The following is an 18,741-nucleotide window of genomic DNA, read 5'->3' on the forward strand; positions in this document are numbered from 1 at the left end:
TCCAACTCTTTGTGATCCCATTTAGGGTTTTCTTGGCAAAGATACTGGACTGATATGCCTTTTGTTTGCCAATTCCTTCTCCAACTTATTTTACAAATGAAAAAACTGAGGCAAACAGGATTTGTAAGTGACTTGCTCAGGGTCACACAGCTAATAAGTGTCTGAAGTGGAATTTGAACTCATGAAAACAAATCTTGATTCCAAGTCTAGTGCTCTATCTACATATGCCACTTAGCTGCCCAAAGAAGGAGTGGACTCTAGTAAAGGGCACAGTCATAGTTGAAAGAGTGATTTTACATTTTCAAATGAATAGAGTAGGATTTGTGATTGTTGCATAAGAGTCTTCCTCTTGCTTAATATCATGGATTATGCCTGAACTTCTTCAGATTTTTGACCCTTTCATATTTTTTCACCTTGATCTACAATAACAGCTATCAAATTAGGATGCTTTTTCTTATGGAGTGGCTGTAATTAGATCAACATAGCATACCACTTCTAATGTTTGAGAAATGACATTTTCCAAATGGTGAAAAAATAATTTCCCAAATCTGTTTGAAAGTTGATGAAGTCTTATGTCAAATACAACAAAACCACTAATATCCAGTACCTTCTATTAAAAGTTTACCCCCCCCCCGCCCCAGTCCTCCTACTATCAAGTGTCTCCTCTGATACCTACTCTATTATACTGGGCAAGTCACTTAACTTCTCAGTAACCCAGGGAACTCTCTAAGACTAAGTTAAAGAGGAGAAGCCATTTTCACTGACAGTATGAGTTGCTTCTCTCAGTCTTTAAATCCCCTGTTCAGTCACTTCTTCCAACCCCACAAAATATAAAAAAGAAACAAATTAAAACAAAATTAACTGGTGTCAGGGTTTTCATAAAAACTTAAAATAGAACAACTTTAAAAGCTTGTCCTGGAGTGACTACATTTGTAACTCAGGATCTTATGTTTTCTCCTCTTACAGCCCCATGCAGTAATCTTCAAATTTCAGAATTATAAATCTGGGACATCAAAATCCCCATGGATCAAAGAAGTAGTTCTGTTTAGTAGCATATCTTTGCTTATTAAGTTTAGAAATGTAGAATTAAAAATTTCAAATTTTTTCATCAATTTTGTATTAATCACAGCTTGAAACCAAATGGACTTTCCTATTTAAACTTTATTTAAGTGGAGTGTTATGCCCTAATATTTTAATAATCCTGAATTAAGTTGTAATTTTATGCCAGTGGAACATTTGAGATGAATTGGTGTCTATCTTTCTCTCAAAGAATGAAAAGCTCTGTCAACATTTCTCCATTATTCTCTGTTTTAGTCAGACAAGTTAATCATATGGGAAATTCAAATCCCCTCACTACCAATAACTGGGAGGAGAATATTACAGAGAATAGACTCGCAGTTACCTTTGCCTATATACATACACCTGTCTCACTCCTGGCTTCTTTTAAGGATCTTTTAAGATCCTGAGATAAAACTTTCATGAGAAGAAGAAAGAAATTAGTTTCTTCCCCTCCCCGCTGCAAAAAAAAGGCACCAGTCAAATTTCCTCATCAGCTCTTCTGACTTACTCAGTAAAATAGGTTTAGGTAATATCTCTTAAGTTCCCAGAATGATGCTAGGGAATGGAGATGGGAATGGGGATGAGGGAGTAGAATACATAAAAGTACTAGAAATCAAATCTCTGCCCATAAGGGGTTCATTATGTAACTGAGAAGGCATATACATGCAAAACAATTATTGCCTTCCCACTTTTCATCTGTTTGGAGATCTTTGTAGAAAGTTGAGGCCAGGTGTCATAGCTCTGCCTAAACTCAGTTGCTTTGTATGTTTGCAGGTATTGTACTTGTTGCCATCAACCCCTATGAGCAGTTACCAATCTATGGACAAGATGTCATCTATGCTTACAGTGGCCAAAACATGGGGGACATAGACCCCCACATCTTTGCAGTTGCAGAAGAGGCCTACAAGCAGATGGCCAGGTGAGCATTACAGTAGCCAAAGGTGTGATCTCCTTCAGTGCTGAAAAGACATTATTATTAAATTATTATTTTCTACCCATTCTATACCTTTTACTTTATCCTAACACTGGTGTGCAGGTTGGAAAGAAGAGAAGAAAAATAACTTGGAAGTAAAAACAATTCAATTCTTAGTCCTTGTCAATCTCTTACATCTTCTTCTAGCTAGGCTGAGGATGGATTGGGAGAGCTATAATTGTCTTTCTCAAACATCTGAAATAGGAATAAGGATTACCAAGGAAATAGTTTACCTTTCACTTCCTTTCTTTCTTGTTGCCTTTTTCCCTAAATTTCTGGTCTAATAGGACTCAGTTTTTAAGACTGTGATGTTTGATGTTGTGCTTTCCCTAGTCAAACTTTTTGACCCATGAGTTTGTTTGTTTGTATTAACTATGTTAGTGCTTGGAGATAACTAATAAGGACTATGTCCTCAAGTTGCAAGTGAATCAGAAAAATCTTGGGGTTTTCTTGTTGTTACTTAAAAATAATGGATAGATAAAATGACTACTGAGTTCAGGCACACCGAAAGAAAAAAGCTCTCATTCTCCTGAGGGCTGAATGTCTGCTCTTTACCTAAGGATTTGGCATGTTTCTTGAAAATGGAAAAGGAATTCAATTCTTGTCTCAAGTGTGCTGCATCTGAAGTATAGCTCTTGTCTGCATTAGCAATTTATCAGAAGTACCAATTACAGTTAAAAATCTGAGACTTCATCCTTATGGCTAATATAACTTACTGTTTCTTAAGTGGGTATCATTCATTTGTATGCCCAGGGTGGGAAGGAAGGGATTGTGAGGGGAAAATTGTCTCACTTATGTAAGCACATGGTTTTAGTGGTTCTGGGTCTGTGGTTTGACCAACACAAGTTTCCATTGGGGAAAGGTCATGTTACCATTTTTCTTACTCATTTATAACATTTCATTGTAAGTTGTAAAACTGGGAATATAAAAGGCTATTTCATCATAGCTAGAGAATGTCTTTATTCAAAACCAATAGCAGGATTCAAAGAACTGGAAATCTATTTCATGGGAAGATTTACAATAATTTTATTTTTACTAAATGTGGCAAGGGTAAAACTGAGCCAAAGTGATTATAACCTTTGATCTCTAATGGCATAATTAACAGTAAATATTGTATTACTATCCTACTAGAGGTTGTTTCCAAAGACACAAACAAGAATCACCCCTTTTCATTCAAATACTTACTTAAGGTATCTGTGAATGTTTTTATGTCTGTGAATCTGTTCATGTAATTTTAAGTGGATGGTTATAGGGGAAAGTAGCTGTGGGTGGAATAAAGACTTTAACTAGTATCATATGCTACTTGAACTGAGTGAGCTCTGAGGGGAGCTAGAGCTGTGACTGAGAAGCTATAGGGAGGGAGTTCATTCCAAGAAAGAGAGAATGGCCTATGCAAATACACAGAGACAGGAAATTTACTTATGTCCAACAGTTGAAGCAAATAGTCCAATTTGACTGGAATTTAAGAGTACACAAAAAGCAGTAGTATATAGTAATCCAGGAAAAGTAGGCTGAGGTAACCAATGAAGGTCTTTAAATGACAAATATAGGAGTTTGTACTCTATGTTAGTCAAGTAGGAGTTGTGAGAATCATAGGCTCACAAAAAAAGTCAGATTTGGAAGAGACCTCAGTAGTCATCTTGTTTAACCCATACAGAAAAGAAATTCTCACTAGAATAAAACCAACAAATAGTTGTCTAGCCCCTGCTTGATAGACTTCATGGAAAGAGGAAAGTGACTAACTCTTGAGGTAGGCAGCCTATTCCATGTTTGAATAGCTCGAATTTTAAGAGTGTTTTTTTCTGATGTTATATCCCTTCTACTCATTGCTCCTGGTTCTATCCTCCATAGTCTAATAGAACAAATATAATCCCTCTTCTCACATGGCAGCCTTTAAAGGCAACTATTCTGTCTCCCATGAGACTATTCTACTTCAGATTAAAATATCTAGTTCTTTCAACAGATCCTTATAACACAGATTTAAGTTCTCTTATCATCTTTAATGCCCTTTTCCAATACTCTGCATATTATTGGTCTCCTTAAACTGTGGTGATACCTGGATCTTACTTCAATACTCTAGACAAGGGCAGAGTACAGTGAGACTATTGAGTCAATTAGTCTAATCAGAAAGCATTTTCAAAGCACCTACTATGTTCTAAGTATTGCAAAAAGCCCTGGGAGTATAAAAATAAAAGTAACATGTGTCTTCAAGGAATTTACAAAATAATGGGGAAGTTAACATGCAAATGGCTGTGTATAAACAGTATTTGAAATTTCACTCCATACAAATATATGCACATACACACACACATATATGAAGGGACAGAGGGGGAGGGAAGAGAGAAGGAAAAAGGCAAAGAGGGAGAGGATGACTAGAGATAATCTAGCTGAGTTATATGAAGACTGACTGGAAATGTAAGAAAATGACAGATTATGAAAGACTTTATTAAAAAACTATACTTATGCTACTTCTCTTTAAAATATCTCAATATTACAATTGTTCTTTTTTTTTTCTGCCCTATGACACTGCAACCTCATACTGATGCTATGGTCTCCTAAATCCTCCAGATCTTTTTTCTTTTTTTTCAGTATTGCTTTCTCATCATTCCTCTCTTAGTTCATACTTTTGATGCTGCTTTCTTCTTATACCCAAACATAAGGCTTTATTTTATAGTCAATATTCAAATAGATATTTCTTAAATGCCTACTTTGTACCAGACACTAACCTAACATTTTAAATTCATCTCTATTGAATTTCATCTTGTTAGATTCAGCCCATTGCTTTGGATTCTTAAAATGATTTTAGATTCTAGCTCTGTCATCCAGCGTGTTTGTTATCTCTTACAGTTTGATGCTATTTTCAAAAAGAACAAGCATACCACTTATGCTTTTATTGAAATCACTGACAAACATATCAAACAGCACAAGACCAAACACAAAGCACCTAGGTTTCTCCATCAGAGACCTACATTGATGCTGAACAATTGGCAGTTTCTTCTCTTTGAATGTGGCTCTTCAACTAATTTTGAAATCCATAGGGCTATATATTTATCTGATCCATATCTCTTCATATTTAATGCAAGAATAGTATGAAATAGTTTACCAGTGTTTTATTAGTATCTAGGTAAGCTACATCCACAACATTCTCCTCATTACTGTTTTATTTTTATCCAAAAAGAAATCAGGTTAGTCTGGCAGAACCTGTTCTTGATGAAACCATGATGAAACCTCTTTGATATCATTGTGTTGATACAAGGAGTGTGTTGAACAAGGAAGTAAATGCATGTGCTATAAGAATATTATTTTGTTCCCTAATAGATAAATTATCAGATGTTATGAACAAACTTCTCTAAATAAAAAATTGTAAATTATTAACAACTTTATGAAAGATGACTCCAAATCACTAATAATGATATTTCCATCAGTTTAATTGAGGTTTTACTTCATACCTAAAAAAATTGGCAAAGAGGGAAAAAATGGAAAAAGCCAATATTGGGGGGACTGTGGGAAGACAGGCACATTAATTGCCTTAGTGAAGCTGTGCATTGGTCCAACCATTCTGGAATGAAATTTAGAATTATATTTAGAAAACAGTCAATAATAAAGCACTTATTAAGTTCCTATTATGTTCCAGAGCTGGACTAAGTGCTGAAGATACAAAGACAAAAGTGAAACGTTTCTCACCTTAAGGGGTTTATCATCTAATGAGTCATATAACATGGCGATGTAAAGGTTATAGATAAGGACAGAAACTGAGTGTGTGATTTCATTTGTCTATGGAACTTTCCAATATGGCAACTCCTTTTACCTTATTGATCAGCACTTTTCTTAGAACACTGAGAGTGCAATGGATTCCATAATCTATATGGGTCTGAGGCAGAATTTGAACTCATGTATTCTAGCTTTGAGACCAGTTCACTATTCACTTTGTCATCCTCGCTCCTTTATATAAAAAATAAAGTTTTTTTAAGAGGGAGTATACTAACATCTGGAAGATGATCATAAAAGTCTCATTTAAAAAGTAAAACTGCAGAAGAAACTTGAAGGAAATCAGAGGTTCCAAAGACAGAAGTGAGGGGAAGTGCATTCTGCACCTGTGGGACAGTCATTGTGAGATGGGAGATAGAGGCATCAAGTATGACCAACAGCAGGAAGGCTATACTTTCCTTTTTTCCCCTTTACTGAAATTGAATTACTTTTTCCAAATACATGCAAAGATAGTTTTCAGCATTTAACCATTTGCAAGTTTATGAGATCCACATTTTTCTACCACCCCCTTTCCCTCACCCCTCCCCATGGCATCAAAAAAACTGGTAAAAGTTTTTCATGTACAATCATGTTTAACATATTTCCATGTCAGTTGTGCTGTGAAAGAGGAATTAGAACTAAGGGGAAAGGGAAAAAATGATAAAAAGAAGAAAAAACATGAAAGAAGTTTTTAAAAAAGTGATCATAGTATGTTTTACTCTGCATTCACAATCCATACTTTTTTTTCTGGGTGTGGTTGTCATTTTCCTTAACAGGATTCTGAGGATTAACGATGTCCCTCATAGTTGATTATATCAGTGTCACTGTTAATGTATGCAATATTCTCTTGCTTCTGCTCCCTTTAATTAGCATTTTTCTAAAGTCCAAGGCCATGCTTTTTTACAGAAGTCCCACACTAAAGTCAATACCATATTTCCCCATGTATAAGACATTTGCATTTATGAGACGCACCTTAATTTGGGTGCCCAAAATTTGAAAAAATATATATACATATATATATATATATATATATATATATATATAAAACATAAAGTTATTGAAATCAAGTTTATTTATCATAAGATTCATACACCTCATCACCATCAAAGCTCCCATCCATTAGCTCATCCTCATCTGTGTTTGATGATGAATCACTATCTTAGGAGAGGCCCTGACTGCTCTCCTGCCTGTGCTCTGTGGTTGACCACAAGCTCTCCCTGGGCAAGTCTAGTGCGTGGACATATGCTCAGTCCATTCTGTTTCATGAACCTGAAGCACTAATTGTGTCCTTTGAAATCAATCACCTATTTTTTCATCAACAATTCTTCCTGTCTCCTGCTGAACCATCTTTGTGGACACAGGAATTCCACTTGCCCTTTGCTCTTCAGTTCATCTCTTCAATTCCCTGTCAAAATCAGGCCATTTGGCTCATGGTCTTCTTCTGCCTTGGTGTTTTCAGGAGAATTTCTTCTTCCCATAGCCAGTCATGGATTGTTTTCTCAGTTGGAGGAGGACCAAACAGACATTCAGTAATAGGATTTCTATTCACTTTTGCAAACTGGATCACTTTGAACTTGAATTCAACACTGTATGAAAATCTTTTCTGAGCCATTTCTTGGCAGAACATGGCAAAACATAACCTAATATACTGGTAACAAATGGGAAACAATGAGCTCAAAGACAACAAGTGTGAGAAAGTGGGAAATGGAAGTAAAAAAATCTACAATAATAAAAAAATCTACTATATAAGATTCTCCCAGTTTTTAGACCCCAAATTTTCCAAAAAATAGGGTGAGTCTTATTCATGGGGAAATATGGTACTAAGCTCTGGAAATTCAAAGACAAAAATGAAGTGGGTTTTACCCTTTAGGAGCTAATATTCTAATGAGAAGACAGCATATTTAATTATAAATACATATAATACCTTATATATAATATTTATAAAGTATTACAAAGTACGGGAATTGAGGTTGCACAGTGGATGGAGCATTGGTACTAGAATTATAAAGACTCATCTCCTGAGTTCAGAACTGGACTCAGACATTTACTAGCTGTATGACTCTGAGCAAGTTATCTAATTCTATTTACCTCTATTTCCTCATCTGTAAAATGAACTGGAGATGGAAATAGCAAACCACTCTAGTATCTTTGCCAAGAAAATACCAAATGGAATCATGGAGAATCAGACATGATTGAAAATGACTCAACAACAACAAAGTTGTTATTAAAAAGGAGGCTGGGGTAGTCAAAAAATGTTTCTTATAAAAAAGTGGTGCTTATGTGGAATATTGAAGGAAACTGGAGATTCTGAAAGACAGAGATTCAGAAGCAGTGCATTCTAGGCTTGAAGGACAAAGACATGGAAGATGGAGTGGTTTTTTGAAGAAAAGTAGTCTGATATGCCAGGGTCTTAGAATGAATTGAGGAACATCATGTGTAAAAAGCTTGGAAAAGTAAAAAGGAGCAGTGTTGTAAAGACTTTTAAATTTCTAAAGTGCATTTGCACTTTAGAAAAAATACCTTGATGGCTATGTGAAGGACACAAATGAAGACAATCTGAAAGAACAATATATCAATAAACTGATATATAAAGGAGGAAGAGAATATCTCTGGCAGTTCTGTGAAGAAAGACTTGGAAAAGGAGATTTGGGCCAGGGGAATGAACTAAATATAAGTGAAATGATGGGGGCATGAGCTAGCATGGTGGCCATTTGGGTAGAAAGATGGTACAGATGCTAGAGATTTTTTGGAGGTAGAATAGACAAGATTTGGCAATGTTATTTGAGGCTGCAAGGCAAGATTAGATAGTGAAAGGAACACTGGTCAACTTTTTACAATTCCTAGGGGTTAGATTTGGCTCTCCAGTTAAGTAATGGATGGACTTAAGCAAGTCATTTCTGTTCCACAAGACAGTTTCTCCCATATATTAAATGGGGATAATACTTTATCCAATACCATCCCCCCAGAATTATTCTTTTATAGTTAAATCCTCCATTAGAAGATTAAAGTGACATGGCTCATTTTCTTTAGTTCTAAAAACAATTTTCAAAATTCTTAAAGATACTTGCAATTTTTGTTTATCAATGGATTACTTTAATATCTAATTACATTTCATTAGTTCTTTCCCTCTTAAATTAATCTCATATCATCAGATGGATCAGATTTTGTACTATTTCATCAATATACAATCTAGTAGTAATTATGTTTATCTGATTAGTTTTATCTGTTAAGATCAGTTTGGGGGCTTGAGGTTTAGGTTTCATTTTCTTTTTTCCCCTTTTTTCTTTTTTCTTTTTTTTGTATTGGCTATTTCATTCCATTCTTTTTTCAAAGTTTAATTTTGTTTATTTTTTAAATTATATGTAAAACTGGTTTCCAACATTCCTCCTATTGAAAACTCCTTGAGTTCCACATTTTTCTATCACCCTCTCTTCTCCCCTCTCCCATGACAATGAATAAATTGATATAGGTTGTACATGTACAGCTATGTTTAACGTATTTCCATATTAATCATGTTGTAAAAGAGGATTTAGAACTAAGGAGGAAAAAACTCATGAGAAAGAAAGAAAAACATAAAAGAAATTTTAAAAAGTGCAAATAGTATGCTTTGCTCTGCATTCAGACTCTATAGTTATTTTCCTTCTGAAAATGGAAAACATTTTCCATTAAATACAAGTCTTTCAGGATTGTCCTTGATCATTGAACTGTTGAGAGAAGCTGTGTCCATTACAGTTGATCATGTTAATGTGCTTTCATTGGCGTGCTCACTTCAGGCAGCATCAGTTTAAGTCTTTCTAGGCAAAAGCCTGGAACTGCTAAAGTCCAGCCACTCATGATTTCTTTAAGAACAATATTATTACATTCCATTTATATATCATAATTTGTTCAGCCATGCCCCACTTCTTTGCCACTTCAAAAAAAGTTGCTATTAATAATTTTTACATGTTGGTCTTTGTCTCATTTTTATGATCTCTATAGGATATAGATCTAGTAGTGGTATTGCTGGATCAAAGGGTATGCACAGTTTTATTGCATAGTTCCAGATTGCTTTCAGGAATGATTGGATCAATTCACAGCTCCACCACCAATGCATTAGTGATCCAATTTTCCCACATACCCCCTCTTTTGGGTTTCATTTTCTCAGTTTTCAGCTAATACTTTCTGGGATCTTTTGAAGGGCATAATGGTATGGTAAAGTACTAAATTTAGAAAGATTTGGATTCCAATTCTATCTCTGGAATTTGCTAATGTGAGCCTGAATTGTACCTCACAGGGCTATTGAGGCTGAATTGAGGCTCAGTTTATATAAGTATTTTGCAAACTTTAAAACACTATACAAATATCAGAAGTCATTATTCAAAGGAGGCCCATAGAGTATGATTGGTAGATTAAATAATGTGCTCCCAAGCTTTCTTCAAAAGAATAGATACCCAGAGACACGCAGTTATCATGAGGTTTCATGTTCTGAAATTTTGTCTGTGTTTTTCTTCCATTCCTTCACTAGTAGCAGAAGAAACTGAGGACTGAGATTAGAAGAATTTTTCACCTTTGTTAATAATAGGAAATGGTCATTTGATTAGACCTCTATATTTTTATTGAAATAGTTGGGGGCTCAGAGAGCAACTTTTTTGCTTTTTTTGCCATGGTGGGTGGTCTAGGGAAAAAGGTGATGGGAGAGATAGGAAAGAGCTTTAATGTAAATTACTCTGCTTTAAGGTATGTTATCACTTCAATGCCCACCCGGCTTTCCTTCCTGTACTCATTTGTCCTTTGTTGCTTTGTACTTTTCTTCTGAGCTGTGACTAATAGGAAGAGATGGGAGTGGGAATTGAGAGGTTGGGAGGAGGGGTTGCCTTTATGTTGTTCTTCAGTTTGAATGATGTATAGAGGGCAGTTCTAGTGCAGGTGCAGCAAGTAATGGGGACTAAGATTTGATTCAAAGCAAACCCCTTTCCTCTACCTGCAGCCTTGAGAATTGGTATAATGTTTTATTTGAAAACTGAATGAGTACCTGGTTGTCCATGAAGAATGTTTCTTTAAAAGTATTCTATATTTAATAACCATATGTAAAAACAAAGATTCAATGCACATTTGAAAATAAAATAATATTGTATATAAAACCATACACTCTATTGTTTACTGTTTGTTTTTTAATGTGCATATTAACTTTAACAAGATAGTAAAAATGCCATTTTTATTTCCAAAGCTTCTTCTAAATTCATATTTTGAGTGTAGGGGTTGTTTTGGGGGTTGTCATCCTTTTTAAAAACCTAGTTGTGGTCCTATTCATTGGTCTGTTTCTGCTTGTTTGAGAGGAATTCCTTTTCTTATAAAACTTGATCAAACCCACTGTAAGGTATTATGTCCAGTTTGGGTCACTAGGACAAAAAAGATATATAAAGGACTTGGGTGGCACTCTTGAGAAAGTCAGAGAAGAAGGAATTTGTCAGATAAATTATAGGCATTAACAATGTTAAATTTGGACAGAAGAGAATGAATCCCAGAATCTTAGAGCTGGAAGAGACTTAAGTGCCTTCATGTCTAACTCACACACAAATGAAAGCCTCCTAAACACATGTCCATTCAGCCTTTACTTCAAGATATTAGAGGATGGGAAATCTACCAACCCTAGAATAAATCCTTTTTATTTGTGATTAGCATTAACTTCTAGAAGACTTCTCTGCTTACCAGGAGACTATAGTTTCCTTTTTGTAACTTAAACTCATTGCATATAATTTAGGACAACAGAAAAATTCTTGTCCCTCATCCATGTGATAGGTCCTCAAATACTTGAAGAAAGCTAGAATATATCTCCTAAAAGCTAGAATATATATATCTCCTATCTGTGTTCTTTTTCAATCAATAAACATTTAAGTATTTACTATGTATGAGACACCATGCTAAGTGCTTTATAATTATTATTTCATTTGACTCTGGTAATCACCCTTGAAGGTAGTTACTTTCATTATCTTCATTTTACAGATGAGGAAACTGAGGCAAACAAGAATCACTCATCTAGTAAGAATCTGAGACTCAATTCATAGTGGCTTATGAATTGCTAGTTAGGAGATGATTTCACTTGTTTCCTCTTTGATGCAAATTAAGCCAGCTTTGTTAATAGGAGAATTAAAGGCCTTTAGAGATTTAGCATCATGCAATTAAGGAAAACACTGAAGATCCATATTTTAACAGACTAATCAGTTCAATAGGGAGGACATTTGAGAACATTAATACTTATACCATACCTGGCTTTATGTATATTTTTGACCTGATCAGTTGAAGACAGTGAATCTAAACAGTGTCCAACCAAACCTCAAACATCAGAACTCATCACAACTCTAGAAGGATGAACATGCACGGCCTTGAACTAGATGATATAAAGGCAAAAGTGTCAGTTCTTTCTAGCTGCTTCTTAGGATCTCCCAGCACTTAGATCATGACCAAGCTATAGTTTAGGAGCAATAACAAGGATTGTCAATAGAGCCATAGGGAGTAGATCATGTTATTCTTTCTCGTAATAATGTCGATATTTAGTTGATTATAGATCCCTGAATAAAATATGGAAAGTTCCATCTGTGGGGCACATGTGTACACACATATGTATTCATATATGCACACATGTACAAACAAATGTATACACATGTACTTAAACACGGATTTATGGTGACAGGACATGTGGCAAAAATGCCCTTGCTGGCTTGACTCTAGCATCCTAGTAGAAGAATGCAAGGAATAAAGAATGGTCTGAAGTCAGCTAGTTATAGAGGCTAGAGTGACAGATTGAAACAAAACAAACATTAATGTCTTCTTTCATAAAATGCTGTTTTTTTAATGGAAAAAAAATCTATTTTTTCTTCCTCACCTACCCTTCCTCCCAATGGAAAAGGCAAAAGAAAATAAATAAAAAGAGTGGAACAAAACAAAATCCTGCATAAGACATGTTCAAAAATATTTGTCTCAATCTGTTCCCTGAGTTCATGGCTACTTTGTCAAGTAATGGAGCTTGCACCATCATTATCGGTCTTCTAGAATGATCATCATTTCTTTTATCAGAATTCTTAAGTCTTTCACAGTTATTTATCTTTATTATGTCATTATGATTGTTTTATTGTTCTTGCAGTTATGACCACTTCCCTTTTTATCAATTCATACTATACTTTTCAGGTTACTTTGAAATCATTCCTTTCATCACTTTTTATGGCACCATATTATTATTTCATCACATTTATATATAATATTTTATTCTAAAATGTTTAAAGAGCAATTTAAATTTATTATTATTATTATTGTTAATAATAATAATAATAATAATTTGAGATGTGACCACTGAAAAAGTGAATTTTAGTAAACCGGATTAAAAACCAATAGCTAGGGGCAGCTAGGTGGCATAGTGGATAAAGCACCGGCCTTGGAGTCAGGAGTACCTGGGTTCAAATCTGATCTCAGACACTTAATAATTACCTAGCTGTGTGGCCTTGGGCAAGCCACTTAACCCTGTTTGACTTGCAAAAACCTAAAAAAAAAAAAAAACAATAGCTACCCCATGACTGACTTTTTTGCTAAGAGACCTTTTCTGAGAATAGGTGGAGGTTTAGATAATGAAAACTATATTTCAGTTAATCAATACAGGAAGTACATGTACTAAACATATATTCTATATTAGACAGTTAATGGATGATGGATTAAAAAAAGGTGAGATGCAAAAATTATCTTGATCCTCAAGGAGTTTATATACTTTCATTAAAATCTAGATTAAGGCCTGGCATTGTGCTTCAGATCTCATGAGAGGAAAAAGGAACAACTTGCCACTGTTTTCCTTATCCTATCTTTTGCATCACCTTCTAAAGACTAATACTATTGTACTATAATTATATGATCTTATTTACTGTCTCACAAACATGCCAGCAACCTTTCCTCTTCTAAACTTCTATTTTTACCATCCTCTTTCTCTCCTTTGTAAATCTGCAAAGTCTTGTTTAAGATCACCTTTTTCCAGAAATTTTTTAGCTTTTTGGCCCTTGGTAATCTCGCCATCTTTGGGACATTCATAAAACCTATGACCTGTAGTACTTATTAGTATAAGTGATTGTTGTCATCATGATAAATTCTATCATTTTTCATTGTTGTTTAGTTATTTTAGTCATTCCCAATTCTTGTGAACTCTTTTGGGGTTTTCTTGGCAACAATACTCTAATGATTTGCCTTCGCCAGTTCATTTTACAGATGAAGAAATTGACTTGCCTACTGTTACATGGCTATTAAGTGCTTGAGGTCAGATTTGAACCCAGGTCTTCCTGATTCCAAGGCAAACTATCCATTCATTGAGCATATAGAAATGTTTAAAGTTAGCCAGATTCAATCTAAATAGGAATCTTAAATGATTTCTGATATTAACATATCTAGAAAAGGATGACTGAGGGTTCTTTAAGAGAAAAATGATTCACGTGGTAAAAATGAATCAAAGGAGCTTCTAACTTGATTCTCCTGTTGTGCTGGTCAAGGTTATATAGGTTTCAATTATAATTTTTAAAATGTATCTCATCTAATCAAGCATTGTGTTTTATTATTATTAAATTTCATTTACCTCCAACAGTACATGAGAGAATTATGTCAACTTGCCTGGTGTCCCCAATAAAACAAAAGCATTGTCTGAATATATTGTGATGAGTCAAAAGCAGAGGTTCTCAGTGATTTTCATGAGAAAAAGTACCTAAACTTTCACAGATAAAGTACCTAAACTAGAAGCATGTAGTCTGTCTGCTCCCTCTCTGCTGGTCAGTCTTCTTTTGCCCACATTGTCAAAATTCTGCAGTGAATTTCTTTTCTAAAGAAGGTGAATTCATAGTTAAAAGTTTGGATAGTAAATTATTAGAGGTTCATAGAATCATCATTACTTTAGTTGCAAGGGATCCCGGGAGGTTCATAGTCTAACTTTTATCTAAATCATTAAATCCCACCCACACTTTCCCTCATAAGTATTTGTCTAGCTCTTGCTTAAACTAACCCTTGTGATGGATAGATAGCTTCAGTAAAAGGCTCAAAAGGCTCATCTTATTTTTGTACAACTCTAAATGTTAGGAAGTATATGTTTTGCTTTGTTTTTGTTGGTGTTGGTGTGTTTTTTTATTTTTTTTTGGTTTTTAAGAACTAACATTTGAGGTGTCTAGGTGATGGCAGTGAATAGTCATTCCCAATTCTTGTGAACTCTTTTGGAGTTTTCTTGGCAACAATACTCTAATGGTTTGCCTGGAGTCAGGAGGACCTAGTTCAAATTCAGCCTCAGAGAACTGACACTTCCTGGCTCTGTGACCCTGGGCAAGTCATTTAACCATGATTGCTTCTTCCAAAAAAAATTTATCTCCTAATTTCATTCATTGATCTTTATTCCATCTTTAAACTAGAAAGCTTCAATCTTCTATGTGATAATTCTTCAAATAGTTAAAGATATCCATGATGTCTCACTAAGTCTCTGATATTCCGGGCTAAATACCTGCAATTTATTCAACTAATCATTATAGGGTATCATTTATAGCCCCTTCTTCTGAAAGTGCTCTAGCTTGTAAGTGCCTGTTTTTTAAATAAAAGAGGATATAGTACAGATGTTCTTGTCTGAATGCAGAGTATAAAGTATGCCTCCCTCAGTATGAACATTATAATATTAATTTCCCCAAAGGTGTGATGGGCAACTACTATCCTGAAACAGTGGATAGAGGTCCAGGTCTGAAGTCAGGAAGAGTCCAAATCTGACCTCCCATACTTGCTAGTTGTGTGACCCTGGGCAAGTCATTTAACCCTGTTTGCCTCAGTTTCCTCATAAAATGAATTGGAGAAAGAAATTCAAACCCCTCCAGTATCTTTGCCAGAAAATTCCCAAATAAGGTCACAAAGAGTTGGACAGAACTGAAATGATTCAACAATAGTAACAAGGGGTACATTAAGTCTTCTGCCTACAACAGTGCACTGTTGATTCATATCGAGTTTTCAGCCCACTAAAACCCCTAAGTTTCCTTTTCCTTTGAAATACTTTATAGCCAAACTTTGCCATAGCCTCAGTATCCAGGGCAATGCCTTACACATAGTAGGTCCTTAATAAATGTATGTCAGCTGCCTCATGGCTCTTATACATATACACTTGATTCTTTGAATTTAAATGATATACTCTCTATAGAAGTCATCTTCAGAGTTTCAGTCCAACTTAATTCATTTTTAGTAGCATGGATTATATTAGCTTCTTGTCATCCCAATGTTGATGTGCAGTGCCATTTAAAGCTTTATTTAAGTCATGAACAAAAGTGTTAACCTGAGTAAGAACAAGGAAAGAGTTGTGGGTCCCTGTACTGGAGACTTCCTTTCTAAATTCGATGCCAAAGCGTTCTTCAGTCTTTGGATCCTGTCAGTGACCCAATTTTAAATCCATATAACTTTACTAACATTTCAGATGTCTTGCTGACTAGACTGTGTTCATGGCATTCCATTAGTTTATTCTTCTTATAACCCTGTCCAGAAAAGAAACGAGGTTAGTGTGATATAACTTTTAAATCCCTGCTGGATAAAGAAGCTTGAATTATGAGTTCTGCAGTTTTACCAGAAATTGGCATTAAGTTCATTGGGCTGTTGTTTAAAGCATCTGCCTGTGTACAGAAGTATTAGGAGTTCTTTCTTGTTTTCCATAATGTGGTAGAGGGAATGTGGATTAATGGGAAGAGTGTTACACTGGGACCGAGAGGAAATAGGGCTTTGAATTTTTGTCTCTAGTGCCTTCTAACATTGTGACCATGAGCAAGCCACTTGGTTTCCCTCATTTTCATTTTCTTCTCCTGTGATTGATGACTGATGATATTTGTCCTCCATTCTCAAAGAAGACCATGATATCAGGGAGGTGATGCCATGACAAGTATATGAATTGTATTTGAGTGAGAAGATGCTGTTCTAACTTATCAACCTCACTTTCTCATCCTGAGACATCTGGGTCCAATGACCAAATATGAATCAAGATGACTGGAGATAGCCCTGGATGTGAGGCAATCAGGGTTAAGTGACTTGCTCAGAGTTATACAGCTATTAAGTGTTAAGTGTCTGAGATCAGATCATACAGACTCCTGGCTGGTGCTCTATCCACTGTATCACCCAGCTATCTTCCTATTCCTTCCTCTCCTTTAAATTAAGGATGGTGCTACTTGATCCATCTGCCTTTCAGGGTAATTGTATGTATCAACTGAACTAACGTTGTTAATACACTAACCAAGCCTTTAAGCAGTTATTGTTGTCACTGGTCCATTTTCGAAGTGGTCCATTTTCAGAGTGATATGAAATATCTGGAAGAATGGGTGATTGTTGAAACCTTTATCTAATGAAGAAATTTGAATGTCACCCCAACATAAGAAGGAAGCACTGGAGATTTTTGAATGTGAATGAAAGGAATTTTAATTGGGCAGTTTGACCACAGTGGTCATTATCTTTGGCAAATGACTTTAAATAGATTATACAAATGGAGAGAACAGAACAGATGTTGTGATGGTAAAATGGACAAGAAGGAGAGGGGAAAATTAAGGATGATTTTGAGGTTTGTAAACTTAGGTGACTGGGTGGATGATAGTGTCCCCTCAGCAAAGATAAGGAAATTTGGAGGATGGAAAGATTGAAGTGACTGGGGCTAATTAATGAATCCTGTTTTGATCACTTTGACTTTGAGATCCCTTGATTTTTGGATCATTCCAGTGAAGATTTCTAACCGGAAACTTGAGATGCAGGAATAGAATTCAAGAAATAAAAATTAGTGCTGGATAAATAGATTGGGAAATAAGCAACAGAGTTGACTATTGAACCCATGGGCATTGATGATGTCAGAGAGAGAGAGACAGACAGACAGACAAAGAGACAGAAGAAGAGAAAGAGAGACTGATAGAGACCCAGAGAGAAGAAAAAATAAGGTCCATCTTTTGATAGCCTTCCATATTTAATGGGAAACTAGTGCCAGGAAGGAACTTCAGAAGGAATAGTAACATAGGTAGGAGGAAAATCAATACAAAAGAATACCAAAAAGAGCCTTGAAAAGGTAGTTTAATATTGGCAAAAGAGGGTTGCCAGTATCAGTAGCTTCTAAGAAGTTAGGTTGTATGAAGAGGTAGGTGACAGGAAGCCATTTGAGTTAGCAGTTATCTTGGAGAGAACAGTTAAGGAGTGGGTCAGAAGCAAGATTTCAGGGTGTTTGGCAGATAAGAGGATATGGAGATGAGTATAATTCCTTCCTAGGACATGTTACATCTCTTTCTGAGTTCTTGCCCTCATCTTTCACCAATTCTCAAAGGAATTTCTTCTTTCTCATTGCATATTCAGACTAAGTATTCAACAGATTTATGCTGATGGTGACATTCCTTATTTAAATGAAATAGCTTATAAACATAGATTATAAGTTCTCTCTTTAGATAGTAAGCTCTTAGAAGGAAAAGACAAGATCTGTAGAATTCTCTGTTTATAGCTCCCGGAACAGCTGCTAACCAAAAATAGGTGGTAAATACTCTTTTTTTTTAATAGTCAATCAATCAACAAACTTCATATAAGATTCTGACCAGCTTGAGAATCATCCAATTTTCTCCCAAATATTTATTGTCTCTCAAGTGCTCAGCACTGTGATTGTTAATTATCTTTGCAGAGATTAGCTTTGGTTAGAATTTTAGAATAATATTGGTAAGGGACCTTAAAGATCATCCATTCTAACCCCTTCATTTTTATATGTATTTATATAAGTTTGGAGTCAGACAAGATATTAGCCAGTCTGATTATCTTCTAGATTCTGGAACCCTCTGCATAAAGTCTCTGACAGATGATTATCCAATCTTTGAGCAAGCATGATGACCCACAGAAAGCTCACTATCTTCTCAAGGCATTCCATCCCAAGGTAGAAGACTTCTAATTGGGAAATTCTTCCTTATTGTGTAAACTCACTTCTGCTTATTGCTAGT

General features: G+C 35.3%; 1 protein-coding gene across 3 annotated transcripts in view; it reads left to right on the forward strand.

Moving 5' to 3' along the window:
* The window catches only part of MYO5B (myosin VB), a 565,377-nt gene that overhangs the window by 227,385 nt on the left and 319,251 nt on the right, over positions 1–18,741 (forward strand). For all 3 annotated transcript variants that reach the window (XM_074208686.1, XM_074208684.1, XM_074208685.1), the window contains exon 4: positions 1,834–1,978. In XM_074208686.1, coding sequence (XP_074064787.1) covers positions 1,834–1,978 — 145 coding nt within the window. The remainder of the gene's footprint in view (positions 1–1,833; positions 1,979–18,741) is intronic.

Source organism: Macrotis lagotis, chromosome X (assembly GCF_037893015.1).
Source record: "Macrotis lagotis isolate mMagLag1 chromosome X, bilby.v1.9.chrom.fasta, whole genome shotgun sequence".
NCBI lineage: Eukaryota > Metazoa > Chordata > Mammalia > Peramelemorphia > Peramelidae > Macrotis > Macrotis lagotis.